Source organism: Oncorhynchus gorbuscha, unplaced genomic scaffold (assembly GCF_021184085.1).
Source record: "Oncorhynchus gorbuscha isolate QuinsamMale2020 ecotype Even-year unplaced genomic scaffold, OgorEven_v1.0 Un_scaffold_3960, whole genome shotgun sequence".
Taxonomy (NCBI): domain Eukaryota; kingdom Metazoa; phylum Chordata; class Actinopteri; order Salmoniformes; family Salmonidae; genus Oncorhynchus; species Oncorhynchus gorbuscha.
In genome coordinates this window covers 13,734-32,560 of record NW_025748089.1, presented here as the reverse complement: position 1 = coordinate 32,560, position 18,827 = coordinate 13,734, and the positions used below count along the sequence as shown (strand labels likewise).

General features: G+C 44.4%; 1 protein-coding gene across 1 annotated transcript; it reads right to left on the bottom strand.

Moving 5' to 3' along the window:
• Positions 1-687: 687 nt before the first annotated feature.
• Positions 688-18,051, bottom strand: LOC124028282 (adhesion G protein-coupled receptor A3-like; the record flags this gene model as incomplete). The annotated part of the gene is made up of 5 exons (XM_046340387.1): positions 18,021-18,051; positions 17,232-17,445; positions 6,015-6,179; positions 1,130-1,349; positions 688-837 (listed from the first exon to the last, which is right to left on the bottom strand). Coding segments are annotated over exons 1-5 (780 nt in total), but the record flags the coding sequence as incomplete, so codon positions are not given.
• Between the last annotated feature and the right edge of the window lie 776 nt (positions 18,052-18,827).

The following is an 18,827-nucleotide window of genomic DNA, read 5'->3' as shown; positions in this document are numbered from 1 at the left end:
GTGAAAATCGATGGCAAGACCTGAAAATGGTTGTCTATCAATGATCAACAACCAATTTGACAGAGCTTGTTGAATTCTGAAAAGAATAATGGACAAATGTTGCACAATCCAGACGTGGAAAAATGTTAGAAACGTACCCAGAACAACAGCTGTAATCAATGCCAAAGGTGCTTCTACAAAGTACTGACTCAGGGTGTGAATACTTATGTATATGAAATATTTCTGTATTTCATTAGTCGTCCACAATTTGACATAATTGTAAGGCACTGTATGGTTTCCCTTCAAATGGCATGATACGAAGTTGACGCACTGATGACATCTAAGCGAAATTAGCACCCAAAGTCTTGCCTTTATGGGGCTGGAATAGACTAGCCAGCTAGCTACCGGAGCAAAAAGAGACAGCCATTCATATGTGCCTTTCATTGGACTATAAACCGCTTGTCCAAGGAAAACAGCTTGGGTTCTTTATTGTATCATTCCTTGAACTTAGAGTGTGTGATCAGAACACATTATAACGTTTTAGTGGACTGCAGGATGGATGCTGAGGCTAAGTGCTGTGTGTTTTGTGTGTTTGTGCGTGAGCGTGCATAGGTGTGTGTGTGCGTACGTTAGTGTGTGCATGCAACCTTCTGTGTGTGTGTGTGTGTATGTGTGTGAACAGCAGATAAGTGCTGCTATCATACGTACGTCTCTGCGCTGGTCCACTAGGCGAGTCAGCCTCTCTACCAGGTGTGTGACAAAGATGACATCCATCACATCGCTGAAGTCCCCTGCCCTGCTGGTGAAGGCTACCAGCTGCTGGGCTAACGGCTGGGCATTACTGGTGTTGATGGTCATCTGGAAACAGAACAGTGGTTGAGAGGCTAGATCACTTGGATTTAGATGCATTTCATACGTGCATATGGGCATAAATTAAGCACGATATTAACTTAAATCAAATTTAAAATGCTAAGCACGGATAATATAATTGAAGATTCTTCAGTTTTCAACCCCCTTGTCTCACGTTGTTTCTGCTAGTGAGAAAGCCGGAAATCGATGTTTGAGATAATAGTGTGGATGTAAGGTGAGAGTTCCGTGCCTGACTCTCATGGGTTAAAGGTGAGATTTGTGGATTGAATTGCTGTCCTACCTGGGTGAGCTCATGCAGTACACGGGTCACCTCGCTGGCATACGGGCACTGGGTATAGTCGTCCTCTGCCCACTGGCCTGCCGGGTCACAGCGTCGCCAGGCCTTCTTCTCCCTCTGAGTGGGGTGGTGTGAAGAGGCACCAGAATGGTGGGGGGCAGAGCCAAATGTGGATGGAACACAGGGCAGGAAGGCCAATAACCCTGCCAGGGTCTTTGGCCACCTGTCACAAGAGATGGTATCAATATCTTTGTCACCATGATCCACCATAAGCCTTGATTTCCCGATGACATATGTGACACTTTGCTTTGTTATTACTAAGTTATCATATACTGTTGATCTGCTGTTGATATGCATAACAAGTAAACAATCATAATGGCACTGCATATTACATGTTAATCTTACTGCAGTCTATACCCTGAAAATACCCTAAAAAACAAGCTTATTTCATTTCACAATGTCAATTTGGCCATTTTTCAAGAAGTGAAAACAAGAGTAAATTGAGGAGAGACTGAGGAGAAATATGTTGTGTTCGTGAGGAATCTGTCTGGCTTTCTCCCGGCTACTTAGTAATGTATGGCAACAACAAAAAAGGCTCTCATTTTCCAGCCCATTACGTCACTGCTGGGCAAAAACAAAGACTCTCTGCTCGCTGCACTGGAAGTGGGCTGTAAAGAACAGGAGAAACGCACAACAATGGAGCATACTGTACATGAAAACAAGACAGGAGGGAGAGAAAAAGTCAACTTCTCAAGTTTTCCAGACGCCGACAGAGATGGCCGCCTCTCTTCGCGTTCCTAGGAAACTATGCAGTATTTTGTTTTTTTACGTGTTATTTCTTACATTGGTACCCCAGGTAATCTTAGGTTTCATTACATACAGTCGGGAGGAACTACTGAATATAAGAGCAACATCAACTCATCATCATTACGACCAGGAATATGACTTTCCTGAAGCATATCCTGTGTTTTGCTTTCCACCCAGGACAATGGATCGGATTCCAGCCGGCGACCCAAAACAATGACGCCGTAAAAGGGGCAAAGAAGTGGTCTTCTGGTCAGGCTCCGGAGACGGGCACATCGCGAACCGCTCCCTAGCATATTACTCGCCAATGTCCAGTCTCTTGACAACAAGGTAGATGAAATCCGAGCAAGGGTAGCATTCCAGAGAGACATCAGAGACTGTAACGTTCTTTGCTTCACGGAAACATGGCTCACTCGAGAGACGCTATCGGAGTCGGTGCATCCAGCTGGTTTCTTCAAGCATTGCGCTGACAGAAACAAGCATCTTTCTGGTAAGAAGAGGGGTGGGGTGGTATGCCTTATGATTAACGAGACGTGGTGTGATCATAACAACATACAGAAACTCAAGTCCTTCTGTTCACCTGACTTAGAATGTCGAATGCATTATCTACCAAGGGAATTCTCTTCGATTATAATCACAGCCGTATATATCCCCCCCCCCAAGCAGACACATCGATGGCCCTGAACGAACTTTATTTGACTCTATGTAAACTGGAAACCACATATCCTGAGGCTGCATTCATTGTAGCTGGGGATTTTAACAAGGCTAATCTGAAAACAAGACACCCTAGATTCTAACAGCATATTGATTGCGCAACCAGGGCTGGTAAAACCCTGGATCATTGTTATTCTAACTTCCGCGGCGCATATAAGGCCCTCCCCTGCCCTCCTTTCGGAAAAGCTGAGCAGGACTCCATTTTGTTGCTTCCATCCTACAGAGACTAAAACAAGAAGCTCCCGCGCTCAGGTCTGTTCAACGCTGGTCCGACCAATCTGATTCCACGCTTCAAGACTGCTTCGATCACGTGGATTGGGATATGTTCCGCATTGAATCCAACAAAAACATTGACGAATACGCTGATTCGGTGAGTGAGTTCATTAGAAAGTGCATCAGCGATGTTATACCCACAGCAACGATTAAAACATTCCCAAACCAGAAACCGTGGATTGATGGCAGCATTCGCGCGAAACTGAAAGCACGAACCACTGCTTTTAACCAGGGTGACCGGAAACATGACCGAATACAAACAGTGTAGCTATTCCCTCTGCAAGGCAATCAAACAAGCAAAGCGTCAGTATGGAGACAAAGTAGAGTCGCAATTCAACAGCTCAAACACAAGAGGTATGTGGCAGGGTCTACAGTCAATCACGGATTGCAAAAAGAAAACCAGCACCTTCGCGGACCAGGATGTCTTGCTCCCAGACAGACTAAATAACTTTTTTGCTCGCTTTGAGGACAATACAGTGCCACTGACAAGGCCCGCTACCAAAACCTGCGGACTCTCCTTCACTGCAGCCGACGTGAGTAAAACAATTATATGTGTTAACCCTCGCAAGGTGTTTACGGACATATTCAATCAATCCTTATCCCAGTCTGCTGTTCCCACATGCTTCAAGAGGGCCATCATTGTTCCTGTTCCCAAGAAAGCTAAGGTAACTGAGCTAAACCACTACCGCCCCGTAGCACTCACTTCCGTCATCATGACGTGCTTTGAGAGACGAGTCAAGGACCATATCACCTCCACCCTGCCTGACACACTAGACCCACTCCAATTTGCTTACCACCCCAATAGGTCCACAGACAAACGCAATCGCAACCACACTGCCCTAACCCATCTGGACAAGAGGAATACCTATGTGAGAATGCTGCTCATCGACTACAGCTCTGCATTTAACACCATAGTACCCTCCAAACTCGTCATCAAGCTCGAGACCCTAGGTCTCAACCATGCCCTGTGCAACTGGGTACTGGACTTCCTGATGGGCCGCCCCCAGGCGGTGAGGGTAGGTAACAACATCTCCACCCCGCTGATCCTCAACATTGGGGCCCCACAAGGGTGTGTTCTGAGCCCTCTCCTGTACTCCCTGTTCACCCACGACTGCGTGGCCATGCACGCCTCCAACTCAATCATCAAGTTTGCGGACGACACTACAGTGGTAGGCTTGATTACCAACAACGACGAGGCGGCCTACAGGGAGGAGGTGAGGGCCCTCGGAGTGTGGTGTCAGGAAAATGACCTCACACTCAACGTCAACAAAACAAAGGAGATGATTGTGGAATTCAGGAAACAGCAGAGGGAGAACCCCCCTATCCACATCGACGAGACAGTAGTGGAGAGGGTAGTAAGTTTATGTTCTATGGCGTACACATCACGGACAAACTGAATTGGTCCACCCACACAGACAGCGTTGTGAAGAAGGCGCAGCAGCGCCTCTTCAAACTCAGGAGGATGAAAAAATTAGGCTTGTCTCCAAAAGCACTCACAAACTTCTACAGATGCACAATCGAGAGCATCCTGTCGGGCTGTATCACCGCCTGGTACGGCAACTGGTCCGCCCACAACAGTAAGGCTCTCCAGAGGGTAGTGAGGTCTGCACAACGCATCACCGGGGGCAAACTACCTGCCCTCCAGGACACCTACACCACCCGATGTTACAGGAAGGCCATAAAGATCATCAAGGACAACAACCACCCGAGCCACTGCCTGTTCACCCCGATATCATCCAGAAGGCGAGGTCAGTACAGGTGCATCAAAGCAGGGACTGAGAGACTGAAAAACAGCTTCTATTTCAAGTCCATCAGACTGTTAAACAGCCACCACTAACATTGACTGGCTGCTGCCAACATACTGACTCAACTCCAGCCACTTTAATAATGGAAATTGATGTAAAAAAAATGTTTCACTAGCCACTTTAAACAATGCCACTTTATATAATGTTTACATACCCTACATTACTCATCTCATATGTACATGTATATACTGTACTCTATATCATCTACTGCATCTTGCCATCTTTATGTAATACATTTATCACTAGCCACTTTAAACTATGCCACTTTATGTTTACATACCCTATATTACTCATCTCATATGTATATACTGTACTCGATACCATCTACTGCATCTTGCCTATGCCATTCTGTACCATCACTCATTCATATATCTTTATGTACATAATCTTTATTCCTTTACACTTGTGTGTATTAGGTAGTAGTTGTGGAATTGTTAGGTTATATTACTCGTTGGTTATTACTGCATTGTCGGAACTAGAAGAACAAGCATTTCGCTATACTTGCATTCTAGAAGAAAAAGAAACGCACACCTATTTAGGCGAGGTGCTGTCTAGCGGAGTAGAAAACTTGAAAATTAAAGAGAGCCGCACACTCTAGGAGCTCAGATGCAGCAACAAAAATTACACTCGCATTAACATCAGCTAACCATGTGTATGGGACAAATAAAATTTGATTTGATTTGAGATGGACAGGGAGGGAGAGGTGGAAAGCAGACCTGGGTTCAAATACCATTTGCAATCTTTTCAAATACTTTTATCTGTGCTTCACTGAGCTTGCCTGATGCAATAGCACCAATTGAATAGTCCCGACATAGTAAAACCCCTCCCATATGGCACTCCAGGAAGACTGAAGCAAATGCTCAAACGTTTTTTGAACCCAGGTCTCATGGAGAGCCAGTCAGAGACTAATTGGACTGTTTTATAGGCATCTATAAAGCTCGGTACATATGTATTTGCCTTTTATTGATTGATATGAAACACAGAGCTTTCCTAATTTGTGGGGATAATTGCTAGCTAAACAGTACTTGCATTCCAAGGAAATGTTTTTCATTTGACTGTTTACTTTCTTTGTTATCTAATATTCTACAGTAGTTTCCTATTTGAGCAGAACTGAGTTTAGTAAGTCATTGGGCTTTCACATTTCATTTTCTCATAACACTCTGTCTCCTTGAATGCCCACATAAGGTCAGGCATGTTTTTAGCCACCTTGCTGCACTGTAGCTGACCTTTGACATTGACATTTAGCCTCGACCCAAAGAGGTCCTTGTGAATGGTCTGGTCAAAGCACTTACCTGAAGTCTCCCTTGTTGCCGCTGACCCTGTCTGCTGAGCAGTAGGGCGCTGACGTCTCCAACACAACGATCTCCATCTCTCTGGACCTGTTGCCACGGGAACTGGTCACCTGGCACTCCCAGTTGCCAGACAGGCTGTGGTCGATGTTGGAGAGGATGACTTCACTGGAGGAGAGAAGAAGAAAGATTTGTGTGTGTGTGTGTGTGTGTGTGTGTGTGTGTGTGTGTGTGTGTGTGTGTGTGTGTGTGTGTGTGTGTGTGTGTGTGTGTGTGTGTGTGTGTGTGTGTGTGTGTGTGTGTGTGTGTGTGTGTGTGTGTGTGTGTGTGTGTGTGTGTGTGTGTGTGTGTGTGTGTGTGTGTGTGTCTTTCTGCTAACCGCACAAGAACTACTCAGTTCAAGAGACAACTGTGAAACTTAGAACAGTGATGTTTTGACGACTGTGCTCGTGACATACCATTGGTGATTGATACTTAAATGGAGCATATCTCCTTTGTAAGGAGGATCTCTAATTGAATCGGACATCCATGGTTATATAAAGGATACATACATGACAATGACAACAGACAGATTATATAAATGATTGGATTTATGCTATTATTTAAATACATCAATTGAGAGAACGCACCTTGTGATACATTTGAAAATAAACCCAACAAACTGCTAGGCAAGAACCACTATCTCCATGGAAATATTTCTCAGCATTAAGCCAACTGTATTTTTTTATTAGTAATGCATAATAATTGCCATAAAATCTACATTTCCATGTGGCACCTCAGAGCATTGACTGCTTTGCTCCATACTTTTGTTAAGCAGCGTTCAGTGTTGCTGAATAATAGCAGCCGCAGTTTCCCAAAAAAAACATGACTTGTCAAATTCGACTTAGGATCAACACTATGCCATGGGTGTGTGACAGTTGACATTCAAATTATAAATGACAGGCAAGAGAAGGCACTCAAATCTTCCACAGTAAAAAAATGTGTAGTTGTTGAGTGCCGGAGAATAATCATTGACAGTGCTTCTGAACAGAGGATATGCAATAAATATTTATTCAGCGACAAACTATGCAGTGGTTAAGGGCGCTGTACTGCAGCCCCAGCTGTGCCACCAGAGACTCTGGGTTCGCGCCCAGGCTCTGTCGTAACCGGCCGCGACCGGGAGGTCCGTGGCTCGACGCACAATTGGCCTAGCGTCGTCCGGAGGGCTTGGCTGGTAGGGATATCCTTGTCTCATCGCACACCAGCGACTCTTGTGGCGGGCCGGGCGCAGTGCGCGCAAACCAAGGTTGCCAGGTGCACGGTGTTTCCTCTGACACAATGGTGCGGCTGGCTTCCGGGTTGGATGCGCGCTGTGTTAAGAAGCAGTGCGGCTTGGTTGGGTTGTGTATCGGAGGACGCATGACCTTCAACCTTCGTCTCTCCCGAGCCCGTACGGGAGTTGTAGCGATGAGACAAGATAGTAACTACTAAACAATTGGATTCCATGAAATGAATCCCATAGACATGATGACACTAATATTTGAAATTCCCTTTTAACACTATCGTGCTGATCCGAACCAAACTGTGCTGGCTTGGACATCTTTTTATATTGTCCTTTTCAGCACGGTTCCATCCACTGTGGTGGATGGATGTGGATGGATGTGTACCCGGCCAGGTTAGTACAGTTTGGCTTAGGGCTGTGATGGTCATGAAATTGTCAGCCGGTGATTGTCCAGCAAATAACTGCCCGTCTCAAGAAAAATTACAGTTAATTAACATAAACACATTAAGCATCTCCTGGCTTCCACGCATAGTCTACAAACCCCTGATGCGGACCTTTGGAACATCTACATCATTGAATATAGCATTCATTATCAGAATACATTTTTAGACAGGTCTAAAGAAACATGATATTAACAAAATATAGTCTATTTCAGAAGAACAGAATAGCATACTCTTGAATTGTCCTTATGCTCGGCCTTGATCTAGCTATGCCATATGGCTGTGGGCTACACTAGTTCATTTAGCAGACAATTCCGTGTCATTATTTTAAAGAAGAATACAACTGAACATAGCTGAATAAAATAGAAAATGTATTTTCTCCAAACGATTTCTGAGGGAGTGCGCACACTATTCCGTGTTTAGCAGTTAACAAAGAAACATGTCCTCCTATATGCTTAATTTAGAGTTATTTATGTAACTTTAGTTGTGATACAAACATTGGTTTATAGGTTTATATGTTTTAATACAATCCAAGGCTGTATGATGCAACTAATGATGATTTGAAAAAAGTTGCTTGAAATTGCATGAGCTCTGCTTTGTTTCTTGCTCAGGCTGCACACACTTCCTCAGTCTCTCATTCACAATTTTGACAAGCACTTGAAAATACCTCAAATTTCCCAGCAGTATCCCCCTTGTGTGGCCATAATGCCCCCTAAAAAAGAAAACATGACTTTTGCGGCCACTGGCATTGTGCCCCTGGGCTTAATATAATAATTATAATTCCCTTCTCCCGGCTGTATGCCCTGAAGCACCTCTCACTCACATGGCGCTCTCAGATATCTCAATTCTTATTAGCTGATGCCCGTCACAGGATCGGGTCCTTCTAACATGCATCTCAGCTCCAAAGTAGGCTACAAGTGAAGATAGACACATCGGTGCACGTCCTTCTTATCGAACTCCGAGGCGCATATGTTAGAAGAATTGTCCACATGTACTTTTCGTCAGCCAATAAGATGAGTAGGCCTAACAAACAGCAAAAGCACTAGCCTATGTCAATATACTATCCCCCATAGTACAAAAGTAGACCTATTCCATTGGTCAACTTGTCCTTCTGTGCGAGAAATAAATATTCCAAACATAGTCTGGGACAGTTGTGGGATGCGATAGATCACAAATTAATACAACCACTCGCGTCAAAAAAGTTTTTAAACCAATGAGGTTGATGCAACAGATCAGAACGTTTAGCTTAAATGTTGATAAACTATTACGCTATTTCTTCATATTATAAGCACAGCAATGCGCAAACAGCAGTAGGCTATAAGCGCGAATGTTCCACAATGCTATCAATTAGCTGGAAAGCACCATTCTCAAAAGTGACCGCAAATGCGATTATGCATGTGATGTTTTACTGTAAAGGCGCATTACTTATTGTTTAGTGAACAATTGTTTTACATTTTTTATAAAAGGTGCATTTTTATAGTGAAAATTATCTTCCCCAAACTTGAAAGTCACCTATGTATGCCAGTTAGGCTCTACACCTGTTTCTTGCCTTACTGCACACACGCTGGGCATCATTCACAAGTGATAGGCTAATATTGTCACCCTTCAGACTATTCTTGATTTAATTTTTGCCTTTACATATACTAAATCATTTATGTGTGAAATGGACCAGTAACATGCACCTGTCTCGGAACAGGGGCAGCAGGAAAAAATAACTGTCTTCTCTGCACTTAAATAGCGAATGGAGGACGCCTTTCCTGTGGTTCATTTTCATGCCAGCCAGGTAGGATATACTCCTGTTGTAAAGAGAAGCAATGTGCTTAATATTAGCATAGTAAAATGGAGGGGGAGTCGAGAGCTGTGAGAGAGAGGCCAAACTCCTGGATGTTTCACAGGTCTGTTGGCTAAAAGCTTTGAACACTGATCATTATCTAATTGGCTGGAGCAGAAAGAAGAACCTGAGTGGCGTTTGGGATTTGAGTTCAAACTTGCTCTGAGACACAGTTTGCCACAATGTTGTTATTTTCTGGTTGACAAGATGTCAAATAACCAAATTACAACCAATGGGTCTCTATTACAACCAGGTAAAGGTGTCTTTTTCATGACCAAGGGTGCATTTTGTTTGCTATCTGGTCAGATAGCCAGATTAACCAGATTAAACCAGATAAAGACATCTTCTTCATCATGAAACCTACTGGTGACCCGAGATACTTCTCCTCCTTTCCCGCTCAGGAAAACATCCTTATACATTGAGATAGATGTAGCTAGATTAATTATTATTTCCTCTTCCCTTGCTTAGCTCCCTTGGCTATGCCCAGTAATAAACCACTCTACCACACAACATCAGAGTGACTGATAAAGTGAGCACTCTGTGTGAGTCCAGTCCTGTGATGTTGACGAACCCTGTGATAGCATGGGCAACCCAGTGCTGCTGCTGCTACTGCCACTGCCTCGGTCATCTCCACCACCACAGGCAGAAATAGAACACAGCTCTCTCTCGCTAAAACAGCAGTGCTCCTTCTAAGGGACACAGCCACAAAGTAGTGTTTCAACTCTCCAGTCAGGTCCTAAATAGAGCTTAGTCCAATATCCGCTTGTCTGATATCTCTATGCAAGCAGCTTGCTTGTCTTTAATTTCTAGGAAAGAGAAAACTGAGGAGAAGGAAGCATTGAAACATATTATTATGATGATAACGACATGATCTGATGTTGATGATTACTTCAAGACTTGATGATGGCAATAATGACCAGTCAATAGTGAAATAAAGTGACGTGTCTGTCTGTCTGTCTGTCTGAGTGTGTGTTCATGTGCAAGTCTGTGTGTGAGAGACTGAGACATGAATAGTGTGCAGAGTTACAGTACATCACTGGTGAACAGGCCAACCAACACATACTATATAAAGGGAAATAAAGTATCTCTTCCCCTCCTCACACCCCCTCTCACGCTCTACTCTCCCAGCTCTAGCCCCCAATCCCTCTTTCCATCCTCAATTTCGCCTTCTTCTCCCTACTGCCTGAGCAAAGCAATCTCACCGCTGAGGACTTAAGCAACAAAGTGGAAGCTAGATGAAATCAAATCACAATTTATTTGTCACATACGCATGGTCAGCAGATGTTAATGCGAGTGTAGCGAAATGCTTGTGCTTCTAGTTCCGACAGTGCAGTGATATCTTACAAGTAAACTAACAAATTCATAACAACTACCTTATACACACAAACGTAAAGGGATGGAATAAGAATATGTACATATAAATACATGGATGAGCGATGGCCGTGCAGCATAGGGAAGGTTCAATAGATGGTATAAAATACAGTATATACATATGAGATGAGTAATGTAAGATATGTAAACATTATTAAAGTGGCATTACTTAAAGTGACTAGTGATACCTTTATTAAATTCATGAAAGTGGCCAGTGATTTGGGTCTGTATGTTGGCAGCAGCCTCTCCATGTTCGTGGTGGCTGTTTAACAGTTTGATAGCCTTGAGATAGAAGCTGTTTTTCAGTTTCTCGGTCCCTGCTTTGATGCACCTGTACTGACCTCGCCTTCTGGATGATAACGGGATGAACAGGCAGTGGCTCAGGTGGTTGTTGTCATTGATGATCTTTCTGGCCTTCCTGTGACATCGACTGCTGTATGTGTCCTGGAGGGCAGGTATTTTGCCCCGGTGATGCATTGTGAAGACTGCACTACCCTCTGGAGAGCCTTGCGGTTGAGGGTGGTGCAGTTGCCGTACCAGGCGGTGATACAGCCTGACAGGATGCTCTCGATTGTGCATCTGTAAAAGTTTATGAGGGTTTTAGGTGACAACCCAAATTTCTTCAGTCTCCTGAGGTTGAAGAGGCGCTATTGCTTTCTTCACCACGCTGTCTGTGTGGGCGGACCATTTCAATTTGTCCGTGATGTGTACACCGAACTTAACACTTTTCACCTTCTCCACTACTGTCCCGTCGATGTGGATAGGGGGTGCTCCCTCTACTGTTTCCTGAAGTCCACAATCATCTCCTTTGTTTTGTTGACGTTGAATGAGAAGTTGTTTCCATAACACCACACTTCGAATGCCCTCATCTCCTCCCTGTAGGCTGTCTCGTCGTTGTTGGTAATCAGGCCCACTACTGTTGTGTCGTCTGCAAACTTGATGATTGAGTTGAGTTGGCGCGACACTTGAAAAAACCCGGTGGCTGTACTGACTCTGACAACATATCCTGAGTGAGCCAAGTTTCTGTGAAACAGAGAATGTTACAATCTCTGATGTCCCTCTGGAAGGCAACTCATGCCCTAATTGGACATTGGCGACTAATATGCTCGGAAACGGTGGGTGGTGTACTCGCCTTCTTAGTCTGACCACGAGGCCACTCCGCCTGCCTCTCCTGCGGTGACAATGTTGTTTTGGGTCAGCCTATGGGATTCGATCCAATGTCCAGGGTGGAGGTCCGAACAAAAGATCTGCTTCGGGAAAGTAGTATTCCTGGTCGTAATGTTGGTAAGTTGACGTTGCTCTTATATCCAATAGTTATTCTCAGCTGTATGTAATAACCCTTAAGATTTTCTGGGCTAACAATGTAAGAAATATACATTAAAAAAGTCATTACTGCATAGTTTCCTAAGGACTTGAAGTGAGGCGACCATCTCTGTTGGCGCCATCTTGCCAGATCACAAACTCTCCCAGATATCTGCTACACAGAGTTTAACTCAGACCCAGATAGAACAGATTGTGTTAAGAGGGTTTGTCCAGCTCCAGCAGTCAGCTTATGGGTGGTTTTGTGGTTTGATAGAAAACATTTTTTGAAGGTCGTCCTCAAAGGCTTACAACTAAATAATAACTATGAGAGGAAGCATGGAGCTGGGAGTGCAGCCCTGCAGCACTGAGCGGGACAGGGGCACAACACAAAGTAATGACCTAAATCCACACTAACACTGCGCTATTGTGGAGCTGTCTGCACCCAGCGCTTCCCAAAGGCCTCATTAGGAATTCTTACGCTCTTGCGCTGATATGTAACAATTTGTTTACATAATGCCTGCTTTTACAAGACAGTAAACTTCAAAAGCGTCCCCTCCCCAACAACAAACCGAAATTCCAACTCTCAGGCATTTTACAAGAGGCTCTATGCCACAGAGTTGGTTTCCTTCTTTCTCTAAGTAAGTGTGTGGGTGCTTCCGATCATACATTCAGATGAACAGATACTGTATTCTTGCAAACAAATAAACATACTGAAGAAAACATACTCAAGATCATTTTCTATATGGGGACCATAGTTAGCGAACACGAACACACACACACACACACACACACACACACACACACACACACACACACACACACACACACACACACACACACACACACACACACACACACACACACACACACACACACACACACACACACACACACACACACACACACACACAACTGCAGTCCTGATGATAACACTTTAATAGGGAAGGCCAAATCTGGGTATGAATGGTCGGACTTAAAGCATTAGTGTGTGATTTGGGAATAAATAAAAGATCCCTCATCCATAGAAAGAGAAGCAGCTTCTTCCAAAGACATTTGTTTTCCCCTCTCTTAAGCCACTCCAACCAGTGTTGTGACCCCATTTAGATTAAATTCATCCACTACGGATCATAGCCATGTGTAAATAGGGCTAAAGAATCCTACTATAAATGACATGACCATTGGCTACAGGGCCCAATTAAGAACACTATTCATTTTTATTGATTTCATTTTACCTTTATTTAACTAGGCAAGTCAGTTAAGAACAAATTCTTATTTGCAATGATGGCCTAGGAACAGTGGGTTAACTGCCTGTTCAGAGGCAGAACGACAGATTTGTACCTAGTCCAACGCTCTAACCACTATGCTACCCTGCCGCCCCATTCAAGAACCTTGTGATTGAAAATTGAGTTAAAAAGGAGCTGTTTGTATTTATTTGCATTGTGTACATCGAAAAAAACACTTTGTAACAGTGTAACTCTACCAAAGCTTTTATGTGCAAAAATGTAAGGCTCTCACTTTGCCACTATCTACCGTATGTATCGTCTCTGTAATGCAATCAACTAACCTACCATCCCTCTGGCAATCAGTATTACTATTCCCTCTGACCTGCTCTACGTTCCCTCATGTGCTGGATTAGAACACAGTGGCAGGAAAATTCCAAGAGCCAATCAGCTTGAGGAGAAGTGTGAAGGAAAATCAAGGGATGAGGAGAAAGAGAAAGTTAGAAATAGAAATGGGAGAAACAGAAAATATATTTTTGAAATGCCTGGAGAGTGAAAGGTGTGAGGGAGAAAAGAAAAGGAGAGAGCAGAGAGAGAGAGCAGAGGGCGAGAACAGAGAGCGAGCGAGAAACCCATCAGAGCAAACGAGGTAGAGCTTTTCCTCTCAGTTCAGTGGCATATTAGGGTGATTAAAAATGGAGGGGATTAAGAAAGATACCTCCGAAGCGGCAGCTAGCTGCAGGCTTTCAAGTGCTTGATTAACGGGGCATGATTCACATGCTGGTCCCATGTCCTCCGCTAACATCAGTTACTGGGAGTTTAGCCTGGCAACATTACGCAGTCTGCAGCAGCCTGGGCCAGCCACACACACACATACACGCACCCAGCACCCAGCATTAGTATTCAGGGACCATTATTTGGGGTCAAAATTCTTAATGAAATAGGGAAATGGAAGATCTTATCATCCTGTGCCTGTGAGCGTCACCCCAAATGTCCTCAGTGACAGCAAGACTAAGTAACATGAATGTTTACACTGGCACATTCTTTAACATGGCACCCTCTGAGGAATGGGCAATATTGGTTTGTGACCACACTCAACTGAGGTGAGAGAAAAGCTATGAAAACATTTTGGGAACACCTTAATAGGGGTCATAAAAATCAAAATGTCAATATGACTTCAGGGTGACTGATCAAAGAACACATCGGGGGTTAAGCTACATCTTAAATCCTGTGTTTTTAGACTCTTCCTCTCCAATGGGCCATCATACAGGGCTAGAGGTACTGACTCACACACACGCAGACACACACACACCGCTAAGAGAGCGTTATTTCAAAGTGAACTCCATCAACAGAGAGAGCATAACGATTGAAAATACGGCCTCATGTCATTAAACTGGCATTGACTCAGGCCTAGTTGCTGGCATGGCGGGCAGGTCAGAGCATTAATAATCCTTGATGCTTTATTTAATGAGAGCACCAGGGCCAGAAATTCCCCCCTCTCTCTAATTCCCTACTTGTCTGTCGACACACTTGTTGATGATATAGGAGCTCCGACTGGGCTGAGAGCTGTGTATTTGTTGGACGGGACGTTTTATACACTCAACATTCTGCAGTGGAAACCAAGGCAGTTCCTCAGTTGCAGCTTGCCCTTTTTTCTTCTTCTCTCTGCTGGGAAAGCTTGACTGTGCCTGTGGCTGCCAAGAGCAACATGACCATATAGGTTCCACTTCCAGGGAGAAAATGACATCGTTTGTGTATACAAGGGAAAGCGGCGGCTAATTGCGAGTCCTAATCAGAATGAGAGTGAGGCTAAATCCATCACATTCCGCACGGCGACGCAGTAGTGGAAAAGGAGTGTTGGAAATGTTCGCGTGTGTGTGTCTACGCGTGCATGCGTGCGTCTCTGCATGTGCGCATATTGCTAGTGTTTTCCTGAGGTGCGTGTGTTGCAGTGAGGAGTCAGAGGGCTCGACTCACGCTGACGAACGTCACAAATCACCCCGGAGCCACTTAATGGAGTTTGATTGCGTAAGGAAGTCCCATTAGAACAGAACACCACCTAACAATGGACACTGGGTTGATTCTCTATCAGGCCAATCCACTCCGCTCCGTATGCTGTAGAGTACACAGGCATGTGTTAATCACTCTTCAGCCCATTCACACATACAAGTGATTCATTCACCAGAGCAGCTTGATGGGCTTTTGTGTGTACACACGATTCGCAACTTAACACTACAGCTGCTAGTTACCATTAGCGACGAATGATCCACAGCCATTAGCCAGTTCGGAATGAGTGGCCAGGTGTGAATTACAGACCTCATTGGAGAGGCAATGCTAAGTCATTCCATTTTGGCAGTCCGCAACAGAACAATCTGTCAAGACAAACTAAATGCAGGGAGGAAGGACAGCACTGAATGCAGTTAGCCTATTGAGATATTTAAGTGGACACGAAAACATGTCTTTTCACTCATCATCATACTAAGAGACAATCAACTCAGCCACAAAGCTATAGAGAATACAACATAATAGTACACTTCAACATCAAGTGGGAATGTTGGTCAAATCAGGAGCAGTGGGAGCGACGGTATTCCAGGACGGTATCCTTCCCAGAACTGGGAAAGGAGCTGGCATTCCGGATGCTATGTAAACCGTGACAATGAGCGTTCCGGCCCTGTTGACACAGGGAAAAAATATTTCTGTCAACACTCCATCAATATTTATGTTCGAGCCCCCGGCTCAGAGAATAGCAGCAGTTAAACTAATCAACAGCCATGTGCTCTTCCATATGAGCATGCTTGCCGCCAAGCCAAGCAGACCTGGATTCAAATACTATTTGAAAATTGTTCCAATACTTTGAGGGTTCGCTTCAGCATGTCCAGACGGCCAGATGGGTGGGATTTACCGGTTTGAGATGATTTGATTGGTGCAATAAGCCAGGCAAACTCAATTGAGCACATATAAAGTGTTTTAAATATTTCAAATAGTTTTTGAATCCAGGTCTTCCGCCCAAGCTAACAGAAACAGTAGCCTGAAGAGGAAACAAAGAGAGGAAAAGGATGTGTGGCGACGGGCCCCAAAAATGCGAGAAAATCAGAGCTGCTGACCGCATTATCACTATAATTATGCTTCCGCATCTGTTCCTGTCAGTGTGTGATCACCGAATGCTCCGACAACGTTCCCGGAGCCCTCTGAAAACCTACCGAGGGGCATAGATTGGCTCTCAGAAGTGGTGGCACACTGCCAACCCAATTCTGTCCCTGTCCTTTCAGATCCCTATCAAGGGTGGACAATAACATGTGGTAAATAACAGCTACAATAAGGGAGAGAAAGGGGATGGTGTGTGAGTGTTTGTGTTTGTGTTGTGTATGTTTGCATAAAGATGTGTGTGGTTGTGTGTCAGGGCATGTGAGCATGATAAGCGAGACACAGTGATGTGGGTGAGTATTTGTGTGTGTGTGTTCTGCACAACTGTACCTCATGAGCATATACACGTACTGCATATACACGTACTGCACTGCAGAACTGTTACGCATGAGTGCTTACGCGTGTGTGTGTGTGTATGTGTGTGTGTGTGTGTGTGTGTGTGTGTGTGTGTGTGTGTGTGTGTGTGTGTGTGTGTGTGTGTGTGTGTGTGTGTGTGTGTGTGGGTGTGTGTGTGTGTGTGTGTGTGTGTGTGTGTGTGTGTGTGTGTGTGTGTGTGTGTGTGTGTGTGTGTGTGTGTGTGTGTGTGTGTGTGTGTGTGTGTGTGTGGGAGTGAGCGCGATTAGCTCTTCCCTCACGTCCTGATACCCCTACCTGGTTAGCAGGCAGCAGTCGTGGACCAGGGTTTCCTCCACATAGACACCCCTGCCCTCGTTGCTGTGGATGGCGCGGCCATTGTGGCGCCAGCGCAGCTTGACAGAGGGATCCAGGTATGACACGGTGCACTGCAGAGGTAGCCGGTCCCCACGGAATACCACCTGTCTCTGGGATGGGATCAGCTGGAACAAGGGCAGCTCCAGAGGCCCATCTGAAGAGGAAAGGCAGATACCAGGGAGAGGAGAAGGGGAAGGAGAGATTGGTGGGGATGGGAAAGGGATTTGATGATTCCCCATGGCTGTAGTCATGTCAGTTGTAAAGTATTGACAATGTTACCACACAAAAATACACATACAATATCCACAAATACACATGCACACACACATCAGCAATCAGGAGAAAGCAATGTGCTTGTAGGACTGAATGAAAGCTGTGGGGAACATAGAGGATTTACAGCTAAGCAAATCATTTAATACCAGATGAATTATGATTTTTGTGGTTGTTGGCTATATAAAAAGGCTAGTAAAAGGGTTTAACAGCTTTCTTCAGTTTCAATCTTCGAAAACAGCTAGCGCTGTACCTGGAGCTGCTTGCGTCGGCCACGCGTCTCCATACTGATCTGAGATTATCGTAGTAAACTGGCTCGCTGTGGTACCTTGGGAATTCCGAACTCAGGGAACATGTTTGATTGGGCACATAAAAACATTTCCTTGGACATGCTCCAAGAAGTCGGCTAAGCGGCCTTCAGTTCCATTCAGATCAATGGGGAGACCGAGCAGTGCTTACAGTGTGACGGACCATTCAGTACACGGGTCATAAAGCGCTCCCATTTGTGGATGCTGATACATTCAGTTCAAACTCCAACGTCTCTCGCTATATTACATCTCTATTCTAAATGCTATATAATGGATCTGACTGAGAGATAGTGAGATAGCGAAGGCACGGCACCATTCCATCTCTCTGGAGATGGTTTAACTAAGCCAAAAACACAGCCAATAAACGTTTCTTTTAATGTGTGATCTGGGAAACGATCAAGGCCGATTTAGTGAGACGTCACCTGACCTTGATTTTATGTATGCATACTCTAATGCAGGGGTGTCAAACTCATTCCATAGAGGGCCTAGTGTCTGCAGGTTTTAGTTTTTTCCTTTCAATTAAGACCTAGACAACCATGTGAGGGGAGTTCTTTACTAATTAGTGACCTTAATTCATCAATCAAGTACAAGGGAGGAGCGTAAACCCACAGACACTCATGTTAAATGCATTCCATGGAGGAACACGTGCTCTAATAGATACATAAATAGAAATAATACATAATGCATACTATTAACATAAATAAGACATACATGCTTCTGTACTAAAGTACGCAATTCACATGCTCATTGACTGGGCTAACACCTCATCTCTTGATATTAAGATGCTCATCTACGAGGCTAACACCTCATCTCTTGATATTAAATTACTCATCTACGAGGCTAACACCTCATCTCTTGATATTAAGATGCTCATCTATGAGGCTAACACCTCATCTCTTGATATTAAGATGCTCATCTATGAGGCTAACACCTCATCTCTTGATATTAAGATACTCAT